Here is a 14,745-nt window from a genome sequence, read left to right as displayed (position 1 = left end):
CTTTGACCCAGTGTTTGTAAATGATTAATAGCAGACATAATTTGAAGTAAATTCTGAAGTGCATTGGAAGCCAGTGTTGGAATCTGAGTATAAGGGTGATGCGATCAGCCTTTTGAGTATTTGTTAAAGGTCTAGTTACATCATCTTTTTTGCTAATGGCTTGTCTAATGTTTACAAGCAAACATATTACATGCATCAGTAGAAAGTAATTCAGAGGGTATGGGTGAGACTGGCCAAATCTTGCAGCTGTAGGTTTTCGGTTTTCGGTAGAAATAATGAATTGATGAAGATCCAATAGAGACATTGGTCCGGTGTCAAGGACAATTTGGAACCAATTTTAATTGAAATGATAAATGTATCTTAATTTCGGTAAAATTTTGGGTGCTGTGAATTTGAACTAGAGGGGCAGTCTGACTCCCCTGTGCTTATTGTAAGTCGCTTTGGATAAAAGCGTCTGCTGATTGCCCTAAATGTAAATGTAAATGTAAATAACTGGCAGAGTGAAGCACTAATCCAATGTGAAGTGGAGATGGCTTGAATCACTCTAAAGAGGTTTATTTAGTGCCTGCTCATTACACGGCTACTATAAGAAAAAATCTATAATTTGCCTCAGAATATAATATTATCATTGTATAACATATAATTAAGAAAACGCTCTCACTCTTATCAATGAAAACATACTGAGCCCCAGATGTGCCACACAGCAGACGCATAGCGCAGGAAAATGATCAAATGGAAATTATATATTATATATTTATATTTTTACACATGTTGACGCGTGCTTCTTTGAATAGTGTGTTTTCGAAAAAATAAGGCAAGTGTATATCTCAATAATTTAATCATTTATAGATTAGTCGTTGCAGTTACATATTGCAGGGGGGAAAATGGCCTCCTTTCAAATTTGTTAATAAATATTTGACTACTTACTACTTACTACTATCGACTAGTAGTTGCATTCATGCATACAATTGCATTGTAGTCTGGCTACACCGTAGGCCAGGGTGTAGCGGGGATGCATCATGGTCCCACCATATGGATTATGTGACATCCCCATATCCTATAAAATGAAATAACTGAAGTTATAGGCCCCACATAAAACTAGAACCCTGTGTCCGTCCACAGACTATGAACCTCTTGATTACTCTGCATCTTCTTGCTCTTTTCAATTTGCGATCATGGACGAGGTGCGGTTGATAGTTGAGGTAGAGAAATACAGCGAGTTGTATGACCCCAGACACTGTTTATAGGAGGACAATTAAAAAAAAAATTGTAGTACAATTGGTGCCGTCATTGGAGCTTCAGGCTAGTTCGGCTGAAAGATCGCCAATGAAAACAATGGCCTGTTAAATGACATGTACTGTATGCAAAATCGACTTTTGATTGTTCAACAAAGAAAAACACTATACATAAATTCCTTATTCATCATTAACACCATTAGTAAATTAACTAGCCATTCGTTAACTTTTAATTAACTGGGCGAATGCTTATTTCTGCATTAACTAATATAAATTAATGGTGAATGATTGTATCGTCATTCAAACCCTAACTCATTAAAGTTAACATAATATTAAAGGCAGATCCTTTATGGATACAGGACTTGTTGTTCTCATGTTAAAGGATCTCCACCCCATTTAACATGGGTGCATTTTTTGTGCCAGCCTGAATCAGGAAGACAAATGTAACGTTATTGAGTTTCAGATTTTATTTTTGGGTTGTTTGTTCCCCAGTATGAATTGTCATCTCATCTCTTAAATGTAAACGTTCTGCACGGCACAACTTTGAATCATTAAACAACTAATTAATGTATATATAATAGTACATATAATATTTCAGTGATCATTTTCTGTTATATATATTTTTTTCATAGTAGCCATTCCAGAGTTGTGCTTATTTGTACAATTCTGTTTAATTAAAAAACAGAATTAATATTCACTGATCAGATTCAAATTCAAAAGTTGGTGAAATGATGATGAATGGTAGCCTGGTGCTACCAGACCATCGTACTTCATTTCATTTGTACAGAAGGTCTGGAACTGCTGTAATTGGCAAATGTTCACTCACTTGCAGGCGGGTGTCTGTTGAAGTTTAAAACTATTGGATCTGCCCAGTGCCACTCTGGATCTGCCATAACCAATCGCAATAGTGTTTGGTCGTGACATATGTCATACGCCGGGACCGGCCGAAAACTACGTTGCGCGCATGCGCAGGCTGTGTACACAAACAAAACAAGATGAAGCGTGAAGATGTCTGTCAACGATAGCTGCAGGTTTTGTTCATCTAATTTTGGAGGAACAATTACAAATTCTACATTAATATTCGATAGTAAGGACAGAGATAATGTTTGCAGTCAACTGTCGAGGCTGGGTCTTGTCATTGACAATACGTCGCTACTTTGACGTCATCGTTCTCAGCCACTTCCTCTGTTCGCTGATTGGTCAGACAGAAATTTGTTCGGGCAAAATCCCACTAACAAGCCCCAGCCCCAGACTGACTACTGAAGGGAAAATGAAATTTGGGTGGAAGTAGGTGGGCGGGGGAGCCAGGCTAGATGAATGGCCCATTGTTACTTAAAATAATAAAGGAATGTGAAACTATCAACAAAAAAAGATGATTTGTAATAATATTTTATTGCAACAAGAAGTCATATTTTATGACATGCCTTTATAAATGTACAATGATGCATTACATCTTATTCAGCTGCCTCCTTTCCCTGGGGAAGAGAACAAAAGAAAAACATTAAACCAACCAACATTTTTGTTTGCATTTAATTTCTTTCTGAGTCAATGGGCTAATAGAGTGATGAACTTACCTTGCCACTATCACGGCTCTTAGACCTCAGCTTGTTGACCTGAGTCTCAGCGATGTCAGCACGTTCCTCAGCCTCCTCCAGCTCATGTTGAACCTTCCTGCACTTGGACAGGTAAGAGTTGGCCTGCTCCTCCTGTAGGAACATTCATATTTTGTTTAAATAAGAAGTACCAAAATTTATGCAATAACCTGATTTTGTTATGTTTTTTCTACTTACCGCTTCCTCAGCCTGTCTCTTGTAAGCCTTCACCTTCAGCTGCAGCTTATCAACAAGATCTTGGAGTCTGGCACCATTCTTCTTATCCTCCTCAGTCTAAAGTGATGAAAATGGTTACACCCCAGACTCTTGACTATAATCTTTTCTGATATACATTGATTTAAATATTATTTTCAATATAATCTGGCATACCTGGTAGGTGAGTTCCTTCACTCTCCTCTCATATTTCCGGACACCCTTAACAGCATCTACTCCACGTCTCTGTTCACCTTCAACCTCTGTTTCCAGCTCACGCACCTTAAGAAATCAAATATATTCAATAAATATACTCTTACTATGCTGGAACTGTAAATACATCCATGTGTGACAGTATCTTACTCTGGACTCCAGTTTTTGAAGCTGCTTCTTGCCACCCTTCATGGCCAGGTTCTCAGCCTCATCCAGGCGGTGCTGCAGGTCTTTCACTGTGACCTCCAGGTTCTTCTTCATCCTCTCCAGGTGAGAGCTAGTATCCTGCTCTTTTTTCAGCTCCTCAGCCATCATGGCAGCCTTACATAAAATATAGCATATTAATCGAGAGTTCAAGCAATTTCCAATTCAATAAATTAACAAATAAAAGCAAACCTACATCAGTGATGGCCTTCTTGGCCTTCTCTTCAGCATTCCTGGCTTCCTGGACAGTGTCGTCCACCTCACCCTGGACTTGGACCAGGTCAGTCTCAATCTTCTTCTTTGTGTTCAGAAGACTTGTATTCTAAAATAAATGTCAATGTTTGCAATGTTTATGACACATGTATAATCTTGCTAAATATTCTAGGAAATTCTGGAGCATTTCTTGGAAGAATATGTTAGTTTGTTTACCTGAGAGTGCAGAAGTCCAACTCTCTCACTGGCATCAATGAGCTCTTGCTCAGCCACTTTGCGGCCTCTCTCTGTCTGTTCCAGAGCCGCCCTCAGCTCCTCAATTTCAGCCACCATGAGACCGTTCCTACGGTCCACCATGGCAGCCTGCTCCTTCAGGTCTTCACCTCCTCTGACAGCATCATCAAGATGCAGTTGGGCATCCTAAAATGAACATGAAAACACCATGGAAGATGTCACAACGGGATATTAATGTCCTTATATTTTATGTCCTGGACATTAGTTTGTGTCATACCTTCAGTTGTCCCTGAACATTCCTCAGCTGCTTCTGAGCCTCAGAAGCCTGGCGGTTGGCGTGGCTCAGCTGGATCTCCATCTCATTCAGGTCTCCCTCCATCTTCTTCTTGATTCTCAAGGCATCATTCCTGCTCCTGACCTCAGAGTCCAGTGTGCTCTGCATGGAGTCAGTGACCCTCAGGCTGTTCCTCTTGATCTGCTCCATCTCCTCATCCTTCTCAGCCAGCTTCCTGTCAACCTCACCCTTAATCTGGTTGAGCTCCAGCTGGACACGGAGAATCTTGGACTCTTCATGCTCCAGAGTACCCTAAATTATAAACCAATGTTGGCATATTCATTACATAATATAGTTTATAATAACAAAGGTATCGCTTGATTTATTTGTATTTTTATTACAATCACCTCAGCTTCCTCTAGGGCTGTCTGGATCTCACTCTTCTCTGTCTCCACTTGCTTCTTGGATTTCTCCAGCTCATGGATGCTCTTTCCAGTCTCACCAATTTGTTCAGTCAGGTCCGAAATCTCCTCTGTTGAGAGGGTTACATACTGTTGTTGTCATCAATTCCAATGAAGTTATATATGTAGTAATCTTGGCAACATTGATGCCAAAATGAACAGTTTAACTCACGTTGGAGGTTCTTGTTTTCACGCTTCAGGGTCTCCAGCTGATCCAGAGCTTCTTCATAGGAGTTCTTCATCTTGAAAAGCTCAGTGCTGAGAGAACGAGCCTCTTTCTGAGTTCCTTCAAGCTCTGCCTGGCCCTCCTCATATTTCTGCTTCCAATCAGCCAAAACCTGCACAATATTGTCAATAAGGCGGTACATGTTCATCACATGAAGAAAAAACATAGGATAATACAATTTAAACTGCCATTTCAATGAATGATAAAACACCTTGTCAAAGTTCCTCTGCTTCTTATCAAGGTTGGCAGCCAGTCCATTGGCCCTCTCCACATCAACCATGAGATCCTCCACCTCACCCTGGAGTCTCTGTTTGGTTTTCTCAAGAGAGGCACACTTTGAGTTCACAGCCTCAATCTGTTCCTCAGCCTCCTGAAGGCGCTGGGCAAGCTTTTTCCTGTTAAAGTATCACATGGTTTAATTTGTGGACATTCCTCAAATAGAATGTCTACTTTAGCTAAAGTATTAAATATTTGACTCACTTGGACTCCTCAAGCTCCTCAGTGCGCTGGATAGCATCAGTTTCATACTTGCTCCTCCACTGAGCCACCTCACCGTTGGCCTTGGACATTCCACGCTGCAGCTCAGCCTTGGCCTCCTGCTCCTCCTCAAACTGCTCCCTCAGAAGGTCACAGTCATGGCGGGCTGATTGCACACCATGAGCAAGAGCATTCTTTGCCTGCAAAAGGGGAAAAATTTAGAACCTACTGCAAAATATTGAAACATTTAGTCAAGATGATATGAAATTAATGTATACCTTGACTTCCTCCTCATTTAGCCTCTTCAGCTCCTCAATCTGCTGAGTAAAGGCCTGCTTGCCTCTGGTAAGCTGGGAGACAAGACCCTCTTTCTCCTCAAGCTGACGACCAAACTCACCTATGTCATGACATACAAATTCATGCAAATATATCAATAACACAGATAAACCACATCTTTGAATACGCTTTATTTGCAATATTTGGGGTTAGTGTGGGAGGTATATTGGGTTATGATGAGAGCTATTCATATATATAGGGTTATTTTTGAATTATTGTATATGCTAAAGGAAGTCTAAAGGAAGTACGTACCATTTTCTGTCAGTAGTCTTGCTCTCTGAGCACTGATGTCATTTATCTGGCGACTGTTCTCATCACTCTTAGCCTTGATTTCACTCAGCTGGTCCTCAAGGGTACGGCAAATCTTCTCCAGATTTCCCTGGTGATTGAATTTGTACTTAGCAAAAGTGGTTTGTCATAATCATTTTTATATGATATATGATTATATTTGATTAAATATATTTAAATTGTATTCATTGTATTTGTATTAAAAACATTAATTGTATTTAAAACATATTTCACCTTGGCCTTAGCAACTGCTTCCATGTTGCTGGAGAGGTCATCAATCTCCATCTTGAACTCGCTCTTTTCCTTCTCAAGCTTCTGCTTGACACGCTGGAGGTTGTCAATCTGCTCTCCCAGCTCTGCTACACTGTCAGCCTGCTTCTTACGCAGAGCAGCAGCAGTGGCTTCATGCTGCAGGGTGGACTCCTCAAGGTCACGACGCAGCTTCTGGAACTCAGCCTCACGCTTCTTGTTCATCTCAATCTGAGCAGCAGTGGCTCCACCAGCCTCCTCAAGCCTCTCACTGATCTCTTCAAGTTCCCTGGAGAGATCAGCTCTCTGCTTCTCAACCTTGGCACGAGCAGCACGCTCAGCCTCAATCTCTTCCTCCAGCTCTTCAATGCGTGCCTAATAAGTAAGGAATACATCATATTTTGTAAAAATGTACTAATATTTATGGTACATTGATGTGGTATTGTCATATAAATTGTCTTACTTGAAGCTCCTTGATCTTCTTCTGAAGCTGAGCACCCATGGACTGCTCATCCTCAATCTTGCTTAGAAGCTGACTAGTCTCAAAGTCCTTCCTGATGATGAAACAATACCACACAACTTAATACCATACAAATCATATACATATGAACGTATGAATCTTTAAAAACAAAGCATGACTTGTTTGATGACATTACTTTTTGATTTTCTCGTCAGACTGCTGTTTGTCGTTCTCAAGATCCATGATGGATTCCTGAGCCAGTTTTAGATCACCCTCAAGCTTTCTCTTGGATCTCTCAAGGTCCATACGGAGCTTCTTCTCTTGCTCCAGAGAACCTTCAAGCTGGATGTCAATAATTGAAAATAATTAAGAACAAAAAAAATGCAATATTGAATATTCACTCAACTCCATTACTGATATTCATTGAAGGTTTCCATGAGCTTTTCTCACATCATCCACTTGCTGTTCAAGCTTGGTCTTGGCCTTGGTCAGAGTGTTGACTTTGTCTTCCTCTGCCTGCAGGTCATCAAGAGTTTGCTGATGTGACTCTTGGAGGGCTTTCTTCTCCTTTGTCAGCTTAGCAACGCTCTCATCCTGAGAGGCCATCTCCTCTGTAAGGTTCTTCACCTAAACATAACAAAATGATGTGTAATACATGCTTACTTGTATTGTATTTTATTATATCTCCTTTCAAAGAATCTTTACAAACCTTGTTCTCAGTGGCATGTTTCTCCTTCTCCACTTTGGCCAAGGTAAGCTCCAGGTCATCAATGTCCTTCTTGAGCTCAGAGCATTCATCCTCCAGTTTCCTCTTCTTGGCAGTCAGCTCAGCATTCATTTCCTCTTCATCCTCGAGTCTCTCAGTTGTCTCCTTGAGTTTGGCCTCCAGCTGGATCTTACTCTTGATGAGTCCCTCACACCTCTCTTCAGCATCATTCAGATTATCTCCTTCCTGTTTAATTGTGTCATCATATCAGTCATATCGAATGTCATAACACATGTGTCTCATTGTGTGTACATGTTGAGACGAATAAATAGTTTTACTTACAGAGGCCACTTGCAGTGCAAGATCATTCTTCTCCTGCAGTAGAGAAACCATCTTCTCCTCAAGTTCCTTCTTCTTGGCCAGGGCAGTAGCCAGGTCTGTTTTCATCTTCTCATAGTTCTCCTTCATCGCAGAAAGTTCCTTCTCAGTTTCAGCACTCTTCAGAAGAGGCTTGATCTTGTAGTACACCTTCATCCATGGCCAGTGTTTGACATTCATGAATGAGCGAACGTTGTACTGAATAGTGTAGATTGCTTCCCTATTAAATAAAATAAAACAGTCATATTTTGCACTCATTATTTTTAAACCTGTATGAGTTTTGAGCACAATGTTTAAAACATACCTCCTCTCTGTCATCTTCACATACTCCTTTCTCATGACATAACCTCTGCAGAGAGCCTGAATCATTCCGACCAAAGATGCCAGCTTCTCATCTCGCATCTCCTCAAGAGTACCCAGAAGACCAGCTTTGAAGAACACCTTAAGGTAAGAAATACATCTAGTCAGAGAGTAACTTTCAATCAAGTACATATATACTTATTGACAACAATAAACAGACCTTGGTGTGTCCAAATTTGTACTCATCGTGAGGCACATCAATGGACCCAAGCAGCTTCTCAGAAGCCTTCTTGTTGTCAATGAACTGTCCCTCCGGAATGACACTAGCATTCAGTACTTTGTATCTGTAGGAGTGCAATGTTAAGTGTTTAAAAGAAAGGTGCACATGAAAGTTTTAAATATGTATATACAATATATACATCTTGTTGATACAATAAATATGTTATACAATAACAAAAAGTTATTGTATAATCGTGACAATATAATTGTTCTGTCAATGAGGTAATACCTCTGCTTGAAGTCAGCATAGAGGATTCTGCTGGGGAAGCCCTTTCTGCAGATTCTGATGCCCTCCAGTACACCGTTACATCTCAGCTGGTGGATAACCAGGTGGTTCTCCATCATTCCTGTGAAATGTTATAGATTTCAGACTTTAAATATATGACATTAATTTTGCTATATTCTACTACAATGCCAACCTGTAATGTAGAAAGTATTTGAAAATTTTTTACCTGGAACTTTTGACTCATTGGGAATGAGACAACGCACAAAGTGAGGATGGGTGCTCCTCAAATTGGTCATCAGTTTGCCCAAGTTCTCCTTAAGACACATCACAGAATAAAATATGAAATATATACAAATTAACTGAAAAATAACTAATTCAGTGAAGACATGTGAAATTTGCTATCAAATTACATATATTTGTACATTAATTTGCTTGTTTACCCTTACCCTGAACTGTGAAGACACAGTCTGCATGGAGCCACCCTTCTTCTTGCCTCCCTTCTTTGCACCCCCAGTCTCTGTTTTAAATTATTGGTAATTAGTAACATTTTCCATGTTTTTGTTTATAAAAAAGAGGCAATAAATGGCTTCAAAATAAATGGGTATTATATAATGGATGAACAGTTATAAACTATGGTTACATGGAATATGTACCTTCAACTACAGCTGGATACAGGACAGGCAGCAGTTTGTTTGAGGACTTCTGGTACAGCTGAATCACAGAATCGTTCAGGGGATCCTTGTTCTTGTCCAGCCAGCCCGTGACGTTGTAGGCCACGGTACCAGCATAATGCACCATGGCGAAGTCAGCGTCAGCCTTTCCCTTTGCAGGCTTGGGCTTCTCAAATGCTTTGTTTTTGCCAAGATGCTGTTCATACAACTTGTTCTTGAAGGAAGTGTCTGAGGCTTTGGGGAACATGCACTCCTCTTCAAGGATGGAGAAGATGCCCATTGGCTATTTAGAAAGAAATATCAGGAAACATTATGATAAGATGGTTTTGAATCAGACTTAGAATTGTGATATTTAGTTATACAATGATGTTTACCTTCTCAATAAGCTCAATGCAGGCAGCCAAGTCCATACCGAAGTCAATGAACTCCCAGATAATACCCTCCTTCTTGTACTCCTCTTGCTCCAGGACGAACATGTGGTGGTTGAAGAACTGTTGCAGTTTCTCATTGGTGAAGTTGATGCACAGCTGCTCCATGCTGTTGTACTGTTATAGAACATTAGTTTAGCAAATGTTCATCCACGTAGACACTGCTTTTAGGCGGGGAAATTGTTTTTATAAGAAATGCAATCTTACATCAAAGATCTCAAAACCAGCAATATCCAGCACACCAATATAGGATGATCTTGCTTGCTTGGTGTCCAGCATCTGGTTGATACGGATGACCATCCACAAGAACATCCTCTCATAGATAGACTTGCCCAGGGCACTCACTGAGTTATACACCTAGAGCAGGGTGGGAGATTAGATATACATACAAATTACTACTATTACAATTATGTTTTGATAATTATTCCATGGTATTATCATACCTGAGGTACTGTCTGTCCCTTAGTGACAAACTCATTTCCGACCTTCACTCTGGGGTAGCACAAACCCTTGAGCATGTCAGCAGAGTTGAGACCAAGCAGGTAGGAAATTTTGTCGGCCTCTGCATTTTTTATATGAAAGAAAAAATGATGACAATTTTGTACAGATAGTGAATACAACAATTTACAGCAAAGCTGGACTTTGGAAATGTCCAGTGTTTTTTTTTAAAAACATTTTTAACTCACCCTCATTGCCATCTGGCTCAGCCTGCTCCTCACGCTGCTTCTGCTTGAACTTCATGTTACCGTGGTGAAGCACAGCACCAGTAAACTTGTAGATGGCCATCTTCTCCTCATTATTGAATCCCAAAATATCAATAGCATCCTGTAGGAAAACAAAGTATATAATATTAAATTAAATTAAAAGAATATTCAAAGAGTCTCTATTAACTCTAACTTGGTTAGAAACATACAGAGCTTTCTTGAATCTGCTGTACACAGACAGAGCAGAGCGCACTGAGCTCGAGCTGCAACCATTCTGAGTAGATTCCGCAGGCTGTAACACTGAGTTTAAGCCCTCCAAGTTTTCTGATCGGCCCAGAGTCCATAGACATTTTTTGGTCCTGGTTAGTTTCTGCCTGTTAAAATAGCTTCCTAAGGTAGCTGTTAACATTGACTCACATCAGTAGCATCCAGCTCCTCTTTGTCATCAATGCTGGCCACAGTGATCTGACCCTGACTGCACATGGGGAAGTCGTAGGGGTTGGTGGTGATGAGGGTCATTTCTGCAGAAAATATAATATGGTCATTTTAATGATTCAATTTTAAACTTGAGTGACAACTATTGAAACCTTAAATTGTTATTTTTGTACTTCAAAGTCCTGAATGATAAGTTAAAGGCAAGCCTATAGAATAACAATACATCTTACTGCAACATTTATTTCTCACTACTAAACCATCTTACCAACAATCTCAGGTTTGTGGTTGGTCATCATCTGGTAGAAGATGTGATAGCCTCTCTCATCGGGAAGCTGGAATGTCACTCGGGACTTCTCCAGCAGATCTTCAAGGTTATAAAATAATAGTATAAAGTTGTGATTGACATTACTAGATCAAAACCTATTCCCCCCATAATGAGAGTTAATTTGTTGTTATTTTGGTACAAGATACTTACATGTCTCAATGTCAGCACTGGCCAGTTTACCAGTTGCACCGAAATGGATTCTGATGAATTTACCCTGTTTAGAAAAGCCTCATTTCAGTTTTTGTTAAAGATCAAGTATGTCATTACATTTGTTCGACATACTAAGTTTGTACTTACGAAACGAGATGAGTTGTCATTTCGCACAGTCTTGGCATTACCGTAGGCCTCCAGCAGGGGATTGGCTGCAATAATCTGGTCCTCCAGTGACCCCTATGATGAAAGTTACAGTATTGATCCTCAGTTCTCAGGGCATCGATACATCTCTGGTGTGTTTCATGTCATTTATGATGATAAATTTACAGATTCAGCATACCTGAATCTTGGAAGCATTTTCCTTCTTCTTGTCAGTAGCCACTGAGATGGTAGCAAAGTACTGGATGACACGCTTGGTGTTCACAGTCTTTCCCGCACCGGATTCTCCACTGGGTGTGAAAAGAAGGTAATTTGAGTTTTTTTTACATTGTCTGATTCTTTGTGAGATTTTTGTGGGCTAATTTTTTACTTGTAATATTAAATCATCCAACTTAACATCAACAGGTAAACTTACGTGATCAAGACAGACTGATTCTGTCGATCTGCAAAATAAATAAATCAAAGTATTACATTTATTCACATTCAACATTTCGACCATACATCATTACATTTATTTTTGCCAGATTTGATTAAATATACCAGTGAGCATGTTCTGGATGGCGTTGTCAGAGACAGAGAAGATGTGGGGTGGAGCCTCCATACGCTTCTTGCCTCTGTAGGCGTTGACAACCTCCTGATCATACACTGGGAGCCACTTGTAGGGGTTTACAGTGGCACAGAACAGCCCAGAGTAGGTCTGAAGGAAATCATTCAGAGTTGATCATTAATATGATCTGGTATATCATTAAGTATTATTTTATTTTATTTAGTTGGTAAAATATCTTACGTAGATCATCCATGCTGCATAACGCTCTTTGAGGTTATACAACACAGAGGCTTCATTGAGATGGGTCATCATGGCCATGTCCTCAATTTTGTCGTACTTGGGAGGATTCATGGGTGTGACATCATCGTCCTTGACTGTCCTCTCCTAAAAATGGTACAAAAAAAGGAGAAATTTGGAAAACATTGCAAAAAAAATTCTTTATGGCAATAAATTAAAAGCAGCCTACCTCTTCTGTAGCCAACACTTTAACAGTGGTTTTGCCACCTTCCTTCTTAATGATGGTACACTTGACGTACAGCTCCTTAGCATCAGCCACATATGCAGCACTCTTGGCATCAAAGGGCGCGTTCTGGGACTCAAGCCTCTCCTTCTCTGGCTTACGGAGGTAAATCGCAGCCTTGCCGTAATAGGCCATCTCTGCGTCCGTACTCATGGTGGCAGGTTACTGTCAGACAAAGATGATGAAATGTTTTGATGCTTCTCATATGCTCAAATTGTTCTAATACAGATCGGTATGGCTTGGGTGAAATAACTCTTACCTTGGTCTTCTTCCCAATGAGAAATCTTCAAGTGTCAGACCTTAAATTGAAAGAAATGTTATTTGCACAATTTCACATGACAGAGGAAAGTTGTAGCACCATGGCGAGGTGCAGTGTATTGTAAATGCTGGTTCATATTTCTTAAAATACAATCACACTGCATGACATGCATTGGTCATTCAATGCATGTGGTCAATAGATATATATATTTGTTCAAAGGTCCAGTATGTAGGATTTAGTGGTAACTAGTGGAACGGACTTGGCAGAAATGGACTATAACATTCATGAGTATGTTTTAATTACAGTATAATCCCATTCAATTAAGAATCATGTTATCGAAAGCAACCTATATTCACGTGCCGCAGTGCAAGGGAACATTTGCTTGTAGCATCGACTGCTATCGAGATAAATGATCAATACATAAAACAGATAGCTACCTCCGCCATATCCTAAAACGTGTACAGTGTCCATGGTGGCTTTGAAAAAGATACCCGAGTGTGATTGGTTTAGCTGATTCGTAGGCTAAAAAGCCATGAAAATGTGATCCTGGTGAATTTAAAGCCCCTTTTCCTTAAAGGAGACGGTATAGTCCCATTCAGCTCCATGATTTGTTATTATTTATTGACGTGGGAAAAGACGTAACGAACAATCACATTCAATATAAAAGGACCTTTACTTGTATGCCATGACATATAGTTTTACATTTACAGACTAAATAACTGAATACAATTAATTTATCTATCAAAGAACCTCATCAATTGACTCTTGGCTACTCAATGCTTTCGCAGGTGATAACATCATTTTTGCATAACTATAATAATCTCTAGATTACACAAGAATATTAAGTGAATGTCAAACAGAGCATTCACGTTTTTAATGCATGAGAGTTGTATCTACATTCTGACTTACCACTAGTTGTTACTTCCTCAACTGCCCTGAGAGCTGTTCATCCCTCTGGGTCCTCTTATATACTTGGCCACAGGGTAAGCCCACACTCAATATGGGCATGAGGGGTAAACCCTCTTATAGCTTTGGTTTATATTTCATATGGGGTTTATTAGTATTTACATGCGTACATGAGTACCAATTCTAATGCATTGCTTATTCTGTCTTAAATTATAGCACACTGCACAGATTTATGTGTACAGATTTGTTACCTTTCAGGATGAAGCAAATCCAGAATGATACTAATAGTTTTCCACAAATTATTCATGTAATATTTTTTAATTCACATTACACTTTGAGGTGCCTATTTAACTATCATTTCGATACTGTAAATCAGTAATGTCACATAAAATAAAGTCATAATGTATGAATAATACATGTAAACAGATTTACATTATAAAAACACATAACTGGCAGCCTTAATGCATGCTTAGTGCTTACTACACACCAGACTATATATGAAACACAATTTTAATATGGGTGTAGTGTTGCATATATATATAATTTTCGAACGCACATCACTTTCTGTTACACTTTTCAATAGGAATGAAATTCCTGACATAGCCTTCTCAAATCACTATGATAGTCTCTATATACTATTGTGAAAATGGAAATGCAGAACAAACAAAGACAAATAAATAAATAAACAATTATCTTTGCACAATGTACAAACCACCTTTTTAGTTCCATGGTCATTTGAGAGACAGCAATTTAGGCTAAAGTGGCACAGAGCCACTTAAGCCACTTATTGTTTGGGGAGAACCCTGATGTAAATATTGCACATTGAGCCTAAATTGATAGTCAATATATTTCCTTAATTTTTTCATGTGATAGAAAGCAGAGCGCACTACCCCCAACATAATAGACAGGCTCAGACAGGGAGAGAGTAGATAACAACTTTATTAATCCACCGGAGGGGAAATTCCTTTGTTACAATAGCAGCAGTGGAAAACACAGGATAAGATGAAATACAATCAAAATACAAAGTACTAATGAAAACAAAAATGTAAATGCTAAAGTAAAGACAGACAGAAA

General features: G+C 39.4%; 1 protein-coding gene across 1 annotated transcript; it reads right to left on the bottom strand.

The window, feature by feature from the left end:
* Nucleotides 1–2,689: 2,689 nt before the first annotated feature.
* Nucleotides 2,690–12,659, bottom strand: LOC311367585 (myosin heavy chain, fast skeletal muscle-like; the record flags this gene model as incomplete). Its single annotated transcript, XM_084486408.1, has 33 exons — nucleotides 2,690–2,710; nucleotides 3,026–3,121; nucleotides 3,218–3,322; nucleotides 3,404–3,574; nucleotides 3,654–3,779; nucleotides 3,887–4,090; nucleotides 4,323–4,490; nucleotides 4,586–4,710; nucleotides 4,812–4,977; nucleotides 5,077–5,260; nucleotides 5,346–5,542; nucleotides 5,621–5,739; nucleotides 5,931–6,057; nucleotides 6,201–6,344; nucleotides 6,679–6,769; nucleotides 6,872–7,017; nucleotides 7,126–7,302; nucleotides 7,385–7,627; nucleotides 7,724–7,909; nucleotides 8,280–8,403; nucleotides 8,568–8,685; nucleotides 9,218–9,518; nucleotides 9,610–9,780; nucleotides 9,871–10,020; nucleotides 10,107–10,225; nucleotides 10,350–10,488; nucleotides 11,072–11,166; nucleotides 11,278–11,341; nucleotides 11,621–11,729; nucleotides 11,855–11,882; nucleotides 11,980–12,136; nucleotides 12,227–12,370; nucleotides 12,453–12,659. The coding sequence occupies 33 exons, from the start codon at nucleotides 12,657–12,659 to the stop codon at nucleotides 2,690–2,692; spliced, it is 4,722 nt and encodes a 1,573-aa protein (XP_084342534.1).
* Between the last annotated feature and the right edge of the window lie 2,086 nt (nucleotides 12,660–14,745).

Source organism: Micromesistius poutassou, assembly GCF_964030765.1.
Source record: "Micromesistius poutassou genome assembly, chromosome: 22".
Lineage (NCBI taxonomy): Eukaryota > Metazoa > Chordata > Actinopteri > Gadiformes > Gadidae > Micromesistius > Micromesistius poutassou.
This window is presented reverse-complemented; position numbering and strand designations above follow the sequence as displayed.